At 38.5% G+C, this 15,140-nt stretch overlaps 1 protein-coding gene across 5 annotated transcripts in view; it reads left to right on the forward strand.

The window, feature by feature from the left end:
* Positions 1-308: 308 nt before the first annotated feature.
* Positions 309-15,140, forward strand: part of FOXP2 (forkhead box P2) — a 269,974-nt gene continuing 255,142 nt past the window's right edge. The window contains exons 1-2 of one of the 5 annotated variants that reach the window (XM_086919355.1): positions 309-438; positions 12,075-12,252. In XM_086919355.1, the coding sequence (XP_086775481.1) occupies positions 12,085-12,252 (168 nt within the window). In that variant the 5' untranslated portion in view covers positions 309-438; positions 12,075-12,084. Of the gene's footprint in view, positions 439-920; positions 1,232-2,210; positions 2,308-2,587; positions 2,764-12,074; positions 12,253-15,140 lie in introns of those variants that run through there. The other 4 variants (XM_086919351.1, XM_086919359.1, XM_086919356.1 and 1 more) reach the window with 4 other exon arrangements.

A 15,140-nucleotide genomic window follows, 5' to 3' on the forward strand; every position in this document is an offset into this window, starting at 1 on the left:
CTGCCAGTTTGGGGAGTGCTGGCTGTAGCCTTTACTGTGACATGCAGAGGTTTGGACTACCCCTCCTTTCATGCTGATGATGTCTATACAAACACTGCTCGGCTACCTGCAGCACCAAATCCTAAAACTCCATGTGGTGTTGTGAGCTGGTAGCAGATGGACTTTCGTTTGCATCTGCTGTGTACAGGCTTGGCTTTGTACTCTTTTCCTGGGGGAGAGAAAGTCTTTCTTCATCGCTAGTTCATTCCTGTTTTTATGAAGCAGCTCAGAAAACATCTGTGGCAGGCAGCAAAATTGACAAAGGATTGACAAACACCATTAGCTGAACACTTTCCATCTCATTGCAACTATGCATTGTTTACTTTACTGTAAATATCCTAATACATCACCCTCTGAATATGCTGGCAGAAAGACTGGAGCACAGTGATTTCAATTAAGGTTAGTAATTGATGCTGTCTTGCTTCAAAAGATGTAACTTGATTAACATGTGCCTGGACAAATTGCATTTGTGAAGTGGTTTTTGTTGAGACTTGAAGGTTATTCCTTGCCCTGGATTATCGGATGTTGTGGGTGCTAAATGCGTTCTTCTTGTTTGCGTGCTCTTGTAAAAGACTTCCATCGGGCTGTAAACTGCAGAGCTTTGGAGTTTTACCAAAAGTATAGTGTATAATGAGACGATGTCCTAATAAGGAAAGCAAAGAATCAGTCTTAACAACTGGCTAGGAAGCTCACTGAGAACTCCTGAGACTAAAACGGTGTCGGTTGCCTATTTTATTATAAAAAGAAAAGCGAAATAAATAAACAGGGCGATTGAAGTTGCTCTTGCTTTAGGGGGATTATGGTAAGCACGCTGGTTCAGTCTTGAACCTTTGCCACCCCTCACGCTGCTCACCAAAGACATGCCCCAGTGATTAAATGCTGATTTTGTGTACGATTGTCCGCAGCCGCCCGGCAATCAGAGCTGCTTGGTTTGTTTTAATTAACAGCGCAGAATGCCACCAGGCAGCAGCAGGGACGCGGTCGGGCAGGGGCGCACTCGCAGTAGTGTAAACACTGCTGTAAATAGTTGCCTGGCGGTGGCTCCTCAGACTCGCAGCTACCCGCGAGTTTTCCCTCTTTTTACTCGGTTTTCCTGCCTCTGGAGTTGCTGAAGCTTCCGACATCCACGCCTCGGCTGCGAACTCCCATGAACCGGAAAGTGGGAAGCTGTTTTGTCTGAGGGAAGGAGGAGGTAGGTAAACTTTTTTTCGTGGGGTTGACAAGCATCTGAGTAAGTTTGGAGCTCTCGCCGGGCTGCTGCTGTCATTGCTGTGCAGGCAGAGTGGGCGCTCGCTGGCCCTTTCTGGTCAGGAGAGCAGTCCATTGAAATGAAGAGGGGGGCATTGTATCTGTTTGCGCGCAGGGGAGCCGGGGACCCCGAGCCGGGGCCGCTTTTGATCTCCCGGTAATGCAATGGAGATTTAAGCTGCCATCACCATTAGAGACTCGACATAAAAAAAGGCCTCGTTAGTATTTAAAATCGGCGCGAGCTCCTGTTGTCCGAGGGTGCTGCTTTCATGGTTTAATAAAAACCATGTCATCTTCGGTTTAGGAAGTGCCCCCCGTGCGAGCCGGGCGCAAGTTTTCGAAAAGGGAGTTTGACCACGCGCTCTGCAGCTCTCGGCGCCGCGCTGGGTGGGAGCAGATGTTTATTTTGTGCTGAAGGGGGAAAGTCTTTTCGCTAAGCTTGTACAAACATGAAAGGAGTCAGGGCTCAGAGAGAATTGTTGCTGCCCAATGTGCATGTGGCTCAAAAACACCAGGAAGGAAGGGCATTGTCAAACCTGTGTTTTGCAAAGAAATGTATATTAAAAAGGACAAACCCGTAATGTGCTGAAAAGCAATGCTTTGGAAAATGTCATTACATTTCATCAGCTCGGTGCAATGGTTTAATTCTGCGGGGCTGGGAGAAAGGTGCTTTGCCTGGGCTATAAATTACCATGCCTGTACTTTCCATTCTATCTGCTTCAGAAAGCAGCCCCAGAGCCTGGGCTCCTATTGGGCCCGTCCTAGGGCTACAGTAATTGCCTGATGACAACTGAAAATGATAGAATAATTGTCAAGAGAGACATTTTTAATGGGCAAGGTGATTTAAGTATGCATGAACAAGCTATGAGGGGAGATGAGCTTGTTTATGATGCAAGCCAGTATAAACACAGTCGGGGCGATGACACACAGAGCTGCACTTTCCTCAGTGACATGAGCAGGATCTCACCGCAAACACCAACAGATTCCTCCTCTGAACAGTTTGCCTCTCTTCACCCACAGGTAACAAACCTTTAATTCCTTTCGTGCCTTGTCATTTCTTCGCCCCCCCCCCCCCCCCCCCCCTCCACCACCCCCACCCAGCACGTGTAAAGTCGTAGTGTGAGGCGCGCGTGCTCGTTTTGCTGTAAATATTTCTTAAGCATGCCTTCAATTGCTGTCCCTCTCACAGCTCGACGGTGCTCAGTGCACGAGAGATAAATAACCGTGGCACGCGCAGGTGTCTCGTGGCTTTGCGTCGTGCATCCTTCCACTGGCATTGTGCATAATGACTTGCGAGGTGACCATGCATTACGGGGAGATTGTCCTCAACATGACTTAACGCCTGTGCACACAGCAGAGCTCGCAGCGAGGCAGGTTTGCAAACAAGCTTAACTTGCAGCCGGTGCTGGGCGGGTGAGTACACAAGCTGCGAGGATCCAGGAAGCGAGCATAGCATGTGCTGCCAAGTTCGCACAGGTAAAGTACACACTTGTTTACTCCAAGCAAGAATGCATGCGTCTGTTGTGCCCTTGTGCTGCTAGTTTGCGTGCATGCTTAAAACTCCAAAGGACAGGATGTTAAAGAGGTCTAAAGCTGAATGCATTGATACGCTCACAATGTTTGATAAAGGCGAATTGATAAGTTGTTTACTTCATTATTCATGAGGGCGAGGAAGGCATGGCATTGTGCTATTGTGAGCACATTATTAACATTTCATAGGGATTTGTGCTGGAATGTGCGATGCTGCTTCTTCATAATTTAATACTCTTATGCATAATGAGGTTTGTGATTAGTTGATACCGAGAATTGGCTCAACTCCATCACAGAAGCAGATAATTTAACATTGTTCTCTAGAGTCTAGAATCTAATAGGGTCTTTGGTGCAATAAAATTAAATGCTACATGCTTTAACTTTCAGCATGCAAATCCCCTTGGCAATCTCAGCTTTTTTAATTTTGCCTTTTGTTTCTTCCAAAACAAGGGCATTTGATAAATAGCTCCAAGAACATATATTTATCTTGCTCTTGTATTTCGTGTGTACAAGAACAATTAACACCCTTCATTAGCAGAATTGGCTATTTGTTTTAAAGTTTAACCAATCACTTTGAAATGCTAATTGTGATGTAATTTAATTGCGAGCCCTGTAATGATGATGCTGCTATTATCGACGTAAATGATGCAGTTAAGCAGCGGCATCTCATTTGCATATGCTTAAAGCTGCTTAAAGCACGTTGAATCGGGCTGTTTCAGTATCACTCTTCTTTAATTTTCCACCTCTGTTCACACCAGCCCTTTGGTTTGTTTCTAAAGCTGTGCTCCCCTATTGATCAGCACTTTCATCTCTATTTTAATGACAAAGAGGCATCAACTGGCAGTGGAGCTGTGCAAGCGGAAGCCATATAATTGCCTCCACCACACATGCCCACTGCGAAAGGCTGTCTAGTGAGCACGAGCGTGAATTTGCGTGGATTGTCGCGAGTTCTTCACGTTGGTTGTCCACGTACAGAAACAATTAACCAAGCTCGGTTGCAATAGCTTGCAGCGGATTTTTATTTAACTTTAAAATAAAATGGAAGTTCAAGTGGGCGATCGCTGGGCTGACTCCAAAAAAACATGTCTCGATATTCTTGCAAAAAAAACTTTGCAGCCAACTTTTTGGCCGAGTGTGCGGATTTAACAGAATAAAAGACACGCCGCTTTTGTGATTGAACCCAATGCAATCTCGAGCGGTTATCTGTTTCCATCGTGGGTTTCAGACTTGGTTAATTTTCTTTTGGAAAGATTATTTTTCTTCTGACCAATTTCTCCTGTTATGCCCTAATTGGCTACATAAATCTTGTCTAGTATGAATGAGAAATGTTTCTGTGTTGTCAAGTGTAATCTTCACCCTTATTTACCAATTCATTAAGATCTATTGATGCAGGACTGGTGAGAGGGAATGACAACATAAATCAGCCTTCCAACATAATGACCCTAATCAGCGAGAAATAACTGGAAACGTCACGATGAGCTATGTCTCTGTGTTACTTCGGCAGCATTCTGAGCCCAGCAAGCTTGGTGCCTGCTTCCACCATTAACTTTGCATCCGCACACCTTTTGCCTCAAGAAGTTATCCCGCCTCTTGTTAGCTTTGTGAAGTCTCTTTTTGGAGAGTCAACTCTAAGTCCTCAAGAACCGAGTAGTGCTACTATAATGGAAGCCAATTAAAGCAGAACGCACACAGCCTAGTAGGGTGAAGTGTTTCCTCAAATAGGTTTGGTTATGAGCAAGCAAGTGCTACACCAAATACTACAGGTCACTGCCTTACGGTGCAAGAGATTTTGCATTGTTCCACAAAAGAGCAGAGTGTGCTGTGTGCGGGGTGATGGGTGTGATCTGGAGAGATGAGGGAATGCGTTCTAAGAAGGAATGTTTTGAGATAGGAAAGTATAATTGGAGCTTGGAGAGAGACTAGGGTCCCAGGCTCAGAGCAGGACACTGACACTACACCCTGTACGCAGATCTGAACTGCTTGATCTATTAAAAATCCACTTTTCAACATAGTCAGGAAACACTATAGGTGCCCGTTGTATACAATATGTTACATCCAGTGGAGGAATGTGTGAGCCTTCTGACCTCGAAATTGCACAACTGTGCAATACAGTTCTGCACTTCATCTACAATTTCTATCACTTACAAAGTTTATATGCTATTTAAAGCAAGGGACACTTTATTAATAAAACGTTTCTGCAAAATAACATTTCACAGTATATAGATCACATATTATATATAATATAGATTACATATTTCGACTACTGTTTCTGTAGAAGCCTAATAGAAATACCAGTGTCAGTCTCAGACAGCTGTATGCCCTCACTTATGACAGTGTACATGTAATGTTTACCTGAATTCATGTTGCAGAACACACTTTGGGAAGTTAACCTTAAAATGGGCATAAGTGTGCCGAAAAAGAGATGAGAAATTGGAAGATACACAACTGTAATGTTTGTTTTTTTGCATTTGCTTTAGATATAATCTCACACGTTAACCTTGTGCTAATTTAAAAGGAGCAACAAAGATCTTTCTAAATAGGAAAGCCTTTGCAAGGAGAGTATGGAACTGTAATCTGTATACTGTTAATGCTTAAGAGAAAAACACAATATGGTGTCATTTTACTATGTTTGCATATATGTTAATGGCAAACATATGTGCATCCGAAATAAATATTTGGTTTTGATAACCTTATATAATGTCATTGATCCCTTCTCGTGCATTGCCTTAAACTAGAGCTGTATAGAAAAAATTATACTTACAGTGTTCAGATCTCACCCTCTAAGTGCACCTGTTAATATTGTACACAGTTCCTGGTCTGAAGAAACATTTATTCCAATTTGAACACCATGTGCAGGCCATCTGATGCATTCATCTGTGAAATATATTTGTTGTGTAGTTAGGCGTAGGCATATCTTAGTGTAAATACTGTCAACTGATATATGTGTTTGTGAACTCTTATATCAATTGATTTATAATTCAATGGGTGTAATGCAATTAATTTCTGTACATATAAACTGTTTAAACATTGACGTCAATCAGTTGCATAGCATGTAGAAGCGAAGAAGATATCCAGAGTATGTCCAATTTAGTAAACCACGTACTTGGTGTACCATGTTCATAAATACAGTTTATGGTGGTGCATACGTTATACATTTACCTAGAAATAGAAGATGCACTGGGATGTGTAATAAACTGGGTAGTTATTTTCCTCTAATGTGTAACCAACATATGGTCTAATAATATGTTTTTCTTTATTTACATTAAAACGGTAATATCTGTCTTCCTAAATATGTCTGTAAATGCATCCTCTGTGACCAAATGAAACTTTAAGTAAAATACAGTTTCACTGCTTATTCTTTATTGAAAAAGCTAATCCGGGTTCTGAAAAGCATTTGAAGCGGTATATTTGTTGTAACTTTTTCAGCTAAGCAGTCATGTCTGTTACTGTGATTTAGTTTAATTGTATGTGTTGATCTCGCTTGTTTTACTAGTGTCCATTGTGATTTGTGTCAGTTATGAGAATACCAATTCAACTTTGGATTCTTATTTGCATCTTGTTTGTGTTGAAAATGAGCATTAAATAAATGTGACATTATCAAATCTCTTTTTATACTGTTTTTCTTTCTCTTGAAGATTGCATGTTCTGGTCATTATTATAAGTACATACTACATTTCTGGTCAGGAACAAGTACATCTTTTCAATATCAGTTAAATATTCCCAATAGTGTGAAATATGTTCAAAATGTGCATATAAATTCTATTTTAAAACATTTGGCTTTGATGGCATTGTTGAGATGATTTTGCATGACATCTAGTTGCATTTAATCCACTTACATTGCAAGGAGTTCTCCTAGGTGTGTATATAAGGAGGAGCTGGCGTAATCTCACCTGTTCCCACAGTTATAGTTCAGGTTAATGCTGAGTGTAAATTGTGCAGCAGTGTAATGTACCTTTTTCTGATTAAGGCAATTATCAATTTCCTGAGAGGGAGTTAGTTTTAAGAAAACATTACTGTGTTTCCCCATAGCACAACTAACTAGTTTCTAGTGTATCACAGTACTTTGGGGAGTATAACATAATCAATAGATTTACTTTCATCAGAAAGTACCATTGATATGGATGTGGTGAAACCTATGTAAGAAAAGAACAAAGGCTTTGTAAACCTCTAAACATTGCCCTTGGTTGTCCAACGAGTTACCTTTCATTGCCTTATTTCTTCAGAAGCAACTTTCTTCATAAATGTATAGTGGAATAACAGTGTAACAGAATAACAGCTGTTGCTAGTGCAATATTTTTGCATTGCTTCATTTTTGTAGGAGACATAATTCTTTTTGAGGGAAAAACGTGAAACAAGCAGGTTTACCATTCATTATTAAGGAGGCCTAATTGGGTTATGTGACTTTCCTTCTGCTATTTGTACATGTGAAAGGCCACAACTTCATGCAAAATAAACTCAAAAGCACCGCTAAAAGTATAATTGGAAGCCAAATACAAATTTATATAATAAGTGGTTGTGCACACTTTATTCAAGATTAAGGCTGCACGAAGGGGCATGAATTGCTGGGTGTGTTTAATGCTGGATTATAGCAATTTGAAACATGTCAAACACATGGCTAACGCCTCATGCTTCACTCATTCTTGCGTAAACCTGCATAGCCACCATCCATTATACCCTCGGTAAAAACACAATTCTGCAAGTAAATATTGTTACACTAAGTAACCTTTCAATTCAAGTTGTTTAGGAGGAGAAAATGCAATCTTGTGCAGTCAACTCCAGTGTCAGTTTAATGTTTCAGAAGGGAAGTGGTGTAGAGAATAAGTATCTGTACGCGTAGTGACTTTTTGAAAATTCTAATAGTTTTTCTTCAACCTTCTTTCACTGTTTCCACTGACTTTGTTTTGTTTTCTGCATCCCTAAGTTTAGTACTAGAGCTCCTATTAAGAACTTGAGAATTGCAATTGATATCCAAATTAATTATTCTTTATTCTGTGATGTTATCAGAAATGTATGTTTTGACAGCTATCTTACCATGGGTGATGTTTGCATCAGTAGAAAGCATGCTATTATATTTTCTTTTAATGCTGTGGGAGAGTAGGGCTGTATAGCAATATCACCTTTGCTCCACAAATGTGCCCTCTGGGAACAATGACATCTTTTTTTATCACCAAGTATTGTTCATACATCTATAGACACAAAATAAATCTGTTCAGTATTAGATTCCAAATTCATCCCAGATGCACAGAAATATTAAACATTAGCAGAAGATCTGATGAAATAATCAGAGGTAACACAACCATTTGATGTCACTGCTAGGCATCTACATTATGCACACACAAACATGCACTCTCAGACTTATACACATACACACACATACACACACACATTGATTATCTTACTCTAATTTTACCTGAACATCTAAAGACATAAATATGATGGGAATTGCTTTTAGTATATTATAACGACATGAGCCATACACATTTTTTTCATGTTGTCTTTTCTATCTCTGATCCTTTTCTGCTCTTTGGTCATGTAGCAACACTGGAGAGACAGTGCTAAAGCAAATGTAGTTATTAAAAGTTTAGGAAATCTTTACCTAAACCTATTGCAAATGCACTGTGTGCGTGTGTGTTATGGGGAGAGAGTACGAATGAGAATGTGAGAGATTCACAGAAGAGAGCATACGAGTAAAAGTAAAAAGTTTGGGAAATTGAAAAACTTTCCTTGCTGTAGCTCAAACACTTGAATTCGATCCAATAAAATAGTTCAGCCCATTGCGAATCTTGGATGAACTTCTACTGGGAAGTTTTCCACAATCTGCCTAATATCTTGTATCATGCTGAACAGCAACACTACACACTTGAATTCGATTTTTTGCACACCCTTTAGTTTCCTGCCAATCAGAGGAGATGGGAGAGAATTTTCCTAATGAGTTAAAACATGGATTAGGAAACCCATGGAAGTATGTAGAATGACGTGAGGGTGAACTCATTTCTTTTTCTTATTTGCACCTTTACCATAATAGATACACTTGTCATCATGCACATTATGGCTATCCTATTATGAACCTAATTAGTTGACATTTCTTTAGCATCTGATATGTACCTGTCGTTTATTGACCATCAGGTATGTCTAAGTGTTTAATGCGGTGCTGTTTTAAGTTCCTGCATGACCGCTGTTTCTAGAGTAGAACCTTTATGTTACTCACAACTATTTATACCAACTTGGTTCATATCTAACTATTTAATACAGCCACATATTAATGAGTTAAGCTAGAAGTTGTGAAGGACTGCTGCACACAATAATTTATACACTGGAATTTCACATGCATATATCAAGATATCTGAGCACTTTACAAGTGTTTGTGTTACACAAGGCCTGAAAGGCTCCGAGTGATAAAGCTTTCCCTCTTCTAGTGTAGCAGAAACCTAAAAATGCCAATTTGTCTATGATGGCCTCTACTTGATCATCATAGGGAATTCACGTTCAATAGAATGATTCCATCATAGTTAACAAAGATCATACACATTTGAAGACACAATATAACGCTTGCATTGTAAACAGTGCGATTCTTTGCCTTTCATTCCGACGGAATTTACATTTTATACTTGTGACGCACAAGTAAATCCACTGCCGACTTCAAAATTCTGGTATTTTTATTGTATTTAATTTCCTATGTTTTTGCTTTCTAAAATTTGCATATAGGAATATTTTCAAATGTGGTGTCTTCTTGTTGAGTTGTATTGGAATTACATTCGAATTTTCATATGTCTTGTAAGGGCAATCAAGCTCTTTTCACTGAATATTTTACACATTCTACATGCAAAATTTATGCCTAATTTGAATACTTATTAGCTGCGTAATCTCTGAAAAAGGGCTAGCTTCGTTTTCATCTCAGAAAATTCATCATCACATGCATCACATTGACGTGCTTTTTGATACTACTAGGACTGTTTACTTCTACTTCACCACTAATCCTTTATGGGTTCCAGAGTAGCATGCTACTTGCCAACAAAACGTTTCAACACCTCATCAGGGTTACAAGCGCTATATAAATGCAAACCTTTTTTCCCTTCTATCCCTCTGCTATCCTTTTTACTCCAAAGAACTGACTAGTATCCAACAATTAAATTACTTTCATATTTCACCATACTACTTCCCCTCTAATCCTTTATGGGTTTCCGGAGTAGCGTGCTACTCGCCTAAAAAGCACGTCAACACCCCATCAGGGGGTAGAAGCACTATATAAATACAAACCTTCTTTCCTCTTCTATCCTTCTGCTATCCTTCCAAATCCAAATAACTGACTAACATATCTACCACTTAAAATTTACTTGCATGTTTAACTGTACTAATTCAACACTGACCCTCTATGGGTCCCGGAGTAGCGTGCTACTCACCGAAAAAGCACGTTGACGCCTCGTCAGGGTAGTAAGCACTATACAAATGCAATTACAATACAATACAATACTTAATCCTGGTCCAGAATCGGTTTACCATGTTTTTGGGCAATTGCCACTGTACGTGCTAACTTTGGCTCCTTCATTTATGTGCACCTTAGTAACCCATAAACCCTTGCCCAGTGCCATTAAAATGTAGCATGATCACCTTATTTCTTTTATACCTGTGTACTACTTAAAGAAAATCTATTCTAAATGTTTGTGTTTTATTTTTGTTTAGTGTTTTCAAAATGTTTCATTTCAGGATTATGGCAAGTTCTCATGTTTTGAAGGTTTATTGAATGGCATTGTTAAGACAAAAACAGCCTCAGTTATAAAGGCTGAGTTCTTTTCATAGACTTGAAATTTGAATTGGGATGCCATGGAGTGCAAAATTCTCAATTGGCGACTATTATTGCCTACAACTTTTGACATGAACAGATTGCTTTTTGTGTTTGAGCATACCTTCTCATAAATGAATCTAAGAAAAGTGTTGAACTTAAAACATGAATTGCCAAAAGGCATTTGTAGGCTGTGTAGACAGACCAATGGTATTGCATAGATCAGACTTACTCTTATCTCAACAGTCTGTCTTTTACAGTCCTATGCAGTTAATCAGTTGGCTATCATAGTTTTATAATGCACAGTGTTCTTGTCTTGTAATCTATTGAAATAGTCTTGAGCATGCAATCTTATACACATCTAAAACTCTATTGGCATATGGCAAGACAGTTGTGCTAGTTCAGAACAGAATGCGACCTCTGTATATTATTAATGCAAAATGTACAGAGACATTCTGGTTTGGTAAAGGCAAGGTGCCTCTTTATTTTCTGTACGGGTTTGCACTGATCCTGGCTGGACATTTAATATCTATCCATATATGTATGCAGTGAAAATAATAAAACATTTATTACTGTAGAGAAGCTAATATGCATAATTTATGCTGTTTTTAGCACAATCATTAGTGATATTTTTGATAGATTTTATTTCTAGCTTTCATATCTAATACATGCCATGAAAATTAATTTTATATCTTTCATTTATTTGCCTATGTTAAAATGGAGTTTTAAGTCATCTTCAAGTGAACAGTTTGATTGCTTCTCATGCATAAGCTTAATTACTTTCCAGGAAGGACAGTATTAAATGTTTTAAATGTCAGAAAAATAAATGAATATCAGTTGTTTGATTAAAAATAGGCAATATCTGACGTATTGCGAGCAGCAGCGTTTTCTTAACATGCCTTGCAGGCACATTTTATTTAGCCAGAAAAGGGAAAGCCCATTATTCTATTTATCATTGGTGGGTGCCATATGATTTGTAACACCCGTACAAAATTTTAATTTTGTGTGATTAGCTGTGCATCATTAAACAATAGCCCTGCACAAGACATGCTGTAAAATCCGGACAGAATCAAGATAGTGAATATTTTAAATGAGGCAGTATAGTCACCCGTGGTTGTCAAAGCCAGATAATAGGAAATATAGAGCGGGGTGTTGAGGGAGGCAATTGTCCCTTCGTTTAAAATGGTTTTATATGTAGACTTGAATTGCAGCCATTCATAAATGCGTTTGCTGCATGCATGGTGTTATTTGGGCTATTTAATGTAGCTTTGCAAAGAGTACTTACCGAAATCATAATTCCAACGATAAGTATCCGGATGAAAGCTGAGCGTGCATTACATTTGTTGGTAAATTACTCTAAGGCTTTTTTTTGTGTGCTGAAAATGCAGGCTGTGTAATTGGCAGTGAGGGACAGCTTGTTAATGGGAGTGTGAAGGTGTAATGCGTGTGTTAATTGATACTTCTTAATCACTTTTAGGTATTAAGCCATGATGCAGGAATCTGCTACAGAGACAATAAGCAACAGTTCAATGAATCAAAATGGAATGAGCACTCTAAGCAGCCAATTAGATGCAGGCAGCCGAGATGGGAGATCAAGTGGCGACACGAGCAGTGAAGTAAGCACAGTGGAACTGCTGCATCTGCAACAACAGCAGGTAAGTTTTGTTGTGCCTCGTGCCAGCCTTTCGGAAACAAATATCCCGATTTATCCGGGTTTGTGTCTCTCGCCGCGGGTGTAACTTTATTTAGTGACTGCACTTCAGAGAGTATTGTTTATTTGTTGTTGTTTTTGTACATTGCGAAATGAGGGGCGCGTTGTTTGCTTACTAGCAAGGACAGTTTAACGTCGTTGTCGTGTTTACTCAGTGTAGTTTTATGATGTTTGTGCTAAAATAATGTTTTATGCACGTGCGTTTAAGAGCGAGCAGCTAATGTTTGGAGATGTCTGTTTCTACCGTATAACACGAGTCTGTAGTGCGCGGTGTGATATCTTGGTGTCCACAAGAGGGCCCCCTTTGTTGCAGGATAGATAGCCTGCATGTTTATTTGCAGTTCATTGTTCCAAAATATGAACTGTAAAAAACAGAATAACCTCTCGTCTACATAGATGCTCACTTGGTATGTGGTTAGAATAAACACCAAAGAAGTTATACTAATAATGACAATAGTACATTAGAAGCATTATTAACGAATATAATAACATTAATAACAATGCTTTTTTACAGAAAACATTGATTTAAACTCCACTTGATACGGGTAGCGTAGATTATTTCTGGTTTTCTAAAATGCATTATACATGTTATTCAAATAATAGGTAATGTCTAATCGATTAAAGCGCTGTTTAATTATAGTAGCTCTAGAGTGATTCCTGCTCACACTTTGCATGCTTGATGATAGTTAACTGATATTAGAGAACTGAATGTCTTGCGCTTTTGTCACAGGCACTTTTGTTCTCTGTCTTTCCGAACACTATTCGGCATTTGACATGATTTAATCCTTGTATCAAAGTGCAATTAATAGGCAGGTTCCTGGATTAGAGATATAAAAATCATTGCATTGTGTGTACTGCTCAAAAACAATGAGATTGGCACATACTTCTCCACAAGGGATTTGTGGTGGTGCCTTAGTGTAAACAAAAATAATGTTTGAGGTTTTTTTTCTGGCTCGAAAAATCATCCTGCACAGCTGCAGTTCAATCAAAAACTAAAGAAAACAACGCAGTGTAATGTCAGTGGGAACATTGTGACAGTAAAATTGAGATTGCTGAATAATATTTTTAGTTATGTTTTGTATGAAATATAGGTACCATCTAAGAAAATATAAATGTAGTAAACGTATTCTCCAGTAACTTATAACTTCCCTCTATCCTAATGGGACAAGCATTTAAACTTTTACACCTTTGTGATGGTGATCACGATTTGCCACCACTAAATAAACATGAGCATATTGATGACCCAAAGACATTCTTAGTGACTTACATAACGGATAAACAGGTAACTCAAGCACAATTATCTCAGATCCATAAATTTAATAATATCTCACAATTCGCTTCTAGTTTGGAAATCCATAGCATTTATTGGAAAATGTGATTCAGATCATATTAAAATCTATTGGTAAAATATTTAGCAGGGTGTACAAAAGCAATCAGGAACACTAACGCTGAGTTTGAAGCAAAATTATTGAAATAAGTCGTGGAAAGATGTAGATTGTGCCAATTTCTATGGATTTTAGAAAACACATTCTGTTTTATTAGGACAATCAAAAGGCAAATCTTATAATGTCAAAATCTTAGACTGTCAATAATGACCAAAGTTGGGCACTAAACGCGGGTTCCTGCTACAAAAGTTGGACAATTAATAATATTAAACCTTACTTGTTTTTGTTTTAGACATGTCCTAGTGAATTTTCTACACATTTACTTTTGATAAATGTAAGTGATTCGTGACTCTGCTTAACATTTTAAAATACGAAATATGTTGTGTTGTATAAATATAACATTATTTAATTCATATATGACCTTTAAAATATACCACAGGATTCACCAGTCAGAATCTCAGTTTCAATTCATGTCTTGTGCGATGTTATTAGATTACTACAGATCATTTACACTGATATCCCAACAGTCCTTGGACAATGGTTGGGGTTTTCAGGGTAAGTGGCAACGCGTGCCCTCCTGCTGCTGCTGATGCTCACCCACATTTCTCTCAGATGTACTTGAAATGTATTATCTCGAGGAAACTTTTCACATGCTGTGTAAATAACACCTTTAGGAATGTTTAAAGGCACAGTTGACACAGAATGAGTCTTGAAGGCGGTTTTCAAATGTACTAAGCCCATTGGGTTGATTTGAGAGCACTTTCAGCACACGAGGATGAATGTCCAAGTTTCAAATACCTTTCATCACATGGAGAGGAATCACACAGACTGAGCCTTCCACAAAGAATACATTTTCCCTACATTTGTAAAGTAAGAATCCTACAGCTCCTGCAGGCAGTTACGTTTTTAATAGGTTACGTGACATTTTGAAATTACATTTGGAGATCATCAGAATACCTCAAATGCTGCTGCCTTGCAAAACTATATCTTTAATGGGATTGTAGCATAGCCTATGATTACACATATTTCGGAAACATGAGGAAAGATATATCAGCAGCTATTTGTATTATAATTTAATTTGGTGATTAATGTTTAAGTCCTATCACAAACAGTCATTTCACTATTCAATAATCAATTATGAAAATCACTGTAGTAGCCATGCAGACATTTATCAGGTGTGGATTTTAAATCCTAAATACCACGTGTTTGCAAACTCTCCAGAATAGAATTTTGACATTTCCATTGCCTTTTCATATGATGCTACTTATTAACTAGGCGCTCGGTCTTTTAATAAGTTTAGTACATGTTTAAGACTTTTTGTTCATCCTGAGTTTTAATCTGACTAAATCAGTGTTAAGCCTTAGTATCAGCATTAAGTGGGAAAAGGGTAGTTCTACTGTTGTTTTGATTATATTCCATTGATCAAATTATTCCGCATTAGATGTAG

Source organism: Lissotriton vulgaris, chromosome 1_1, assembly GCF_964263255.1.
Source record: "Lissotriton vulgaris chromosome 1_1, aLisVul1.2, whole genome shotgun sequence".
Classification (NCBI taxonomy): Eukaryota; Metazoa; Chordata; class Amphibia; order Caudata; family Salamandridae; genus Lissotriton; species Lissotriton vulgaris.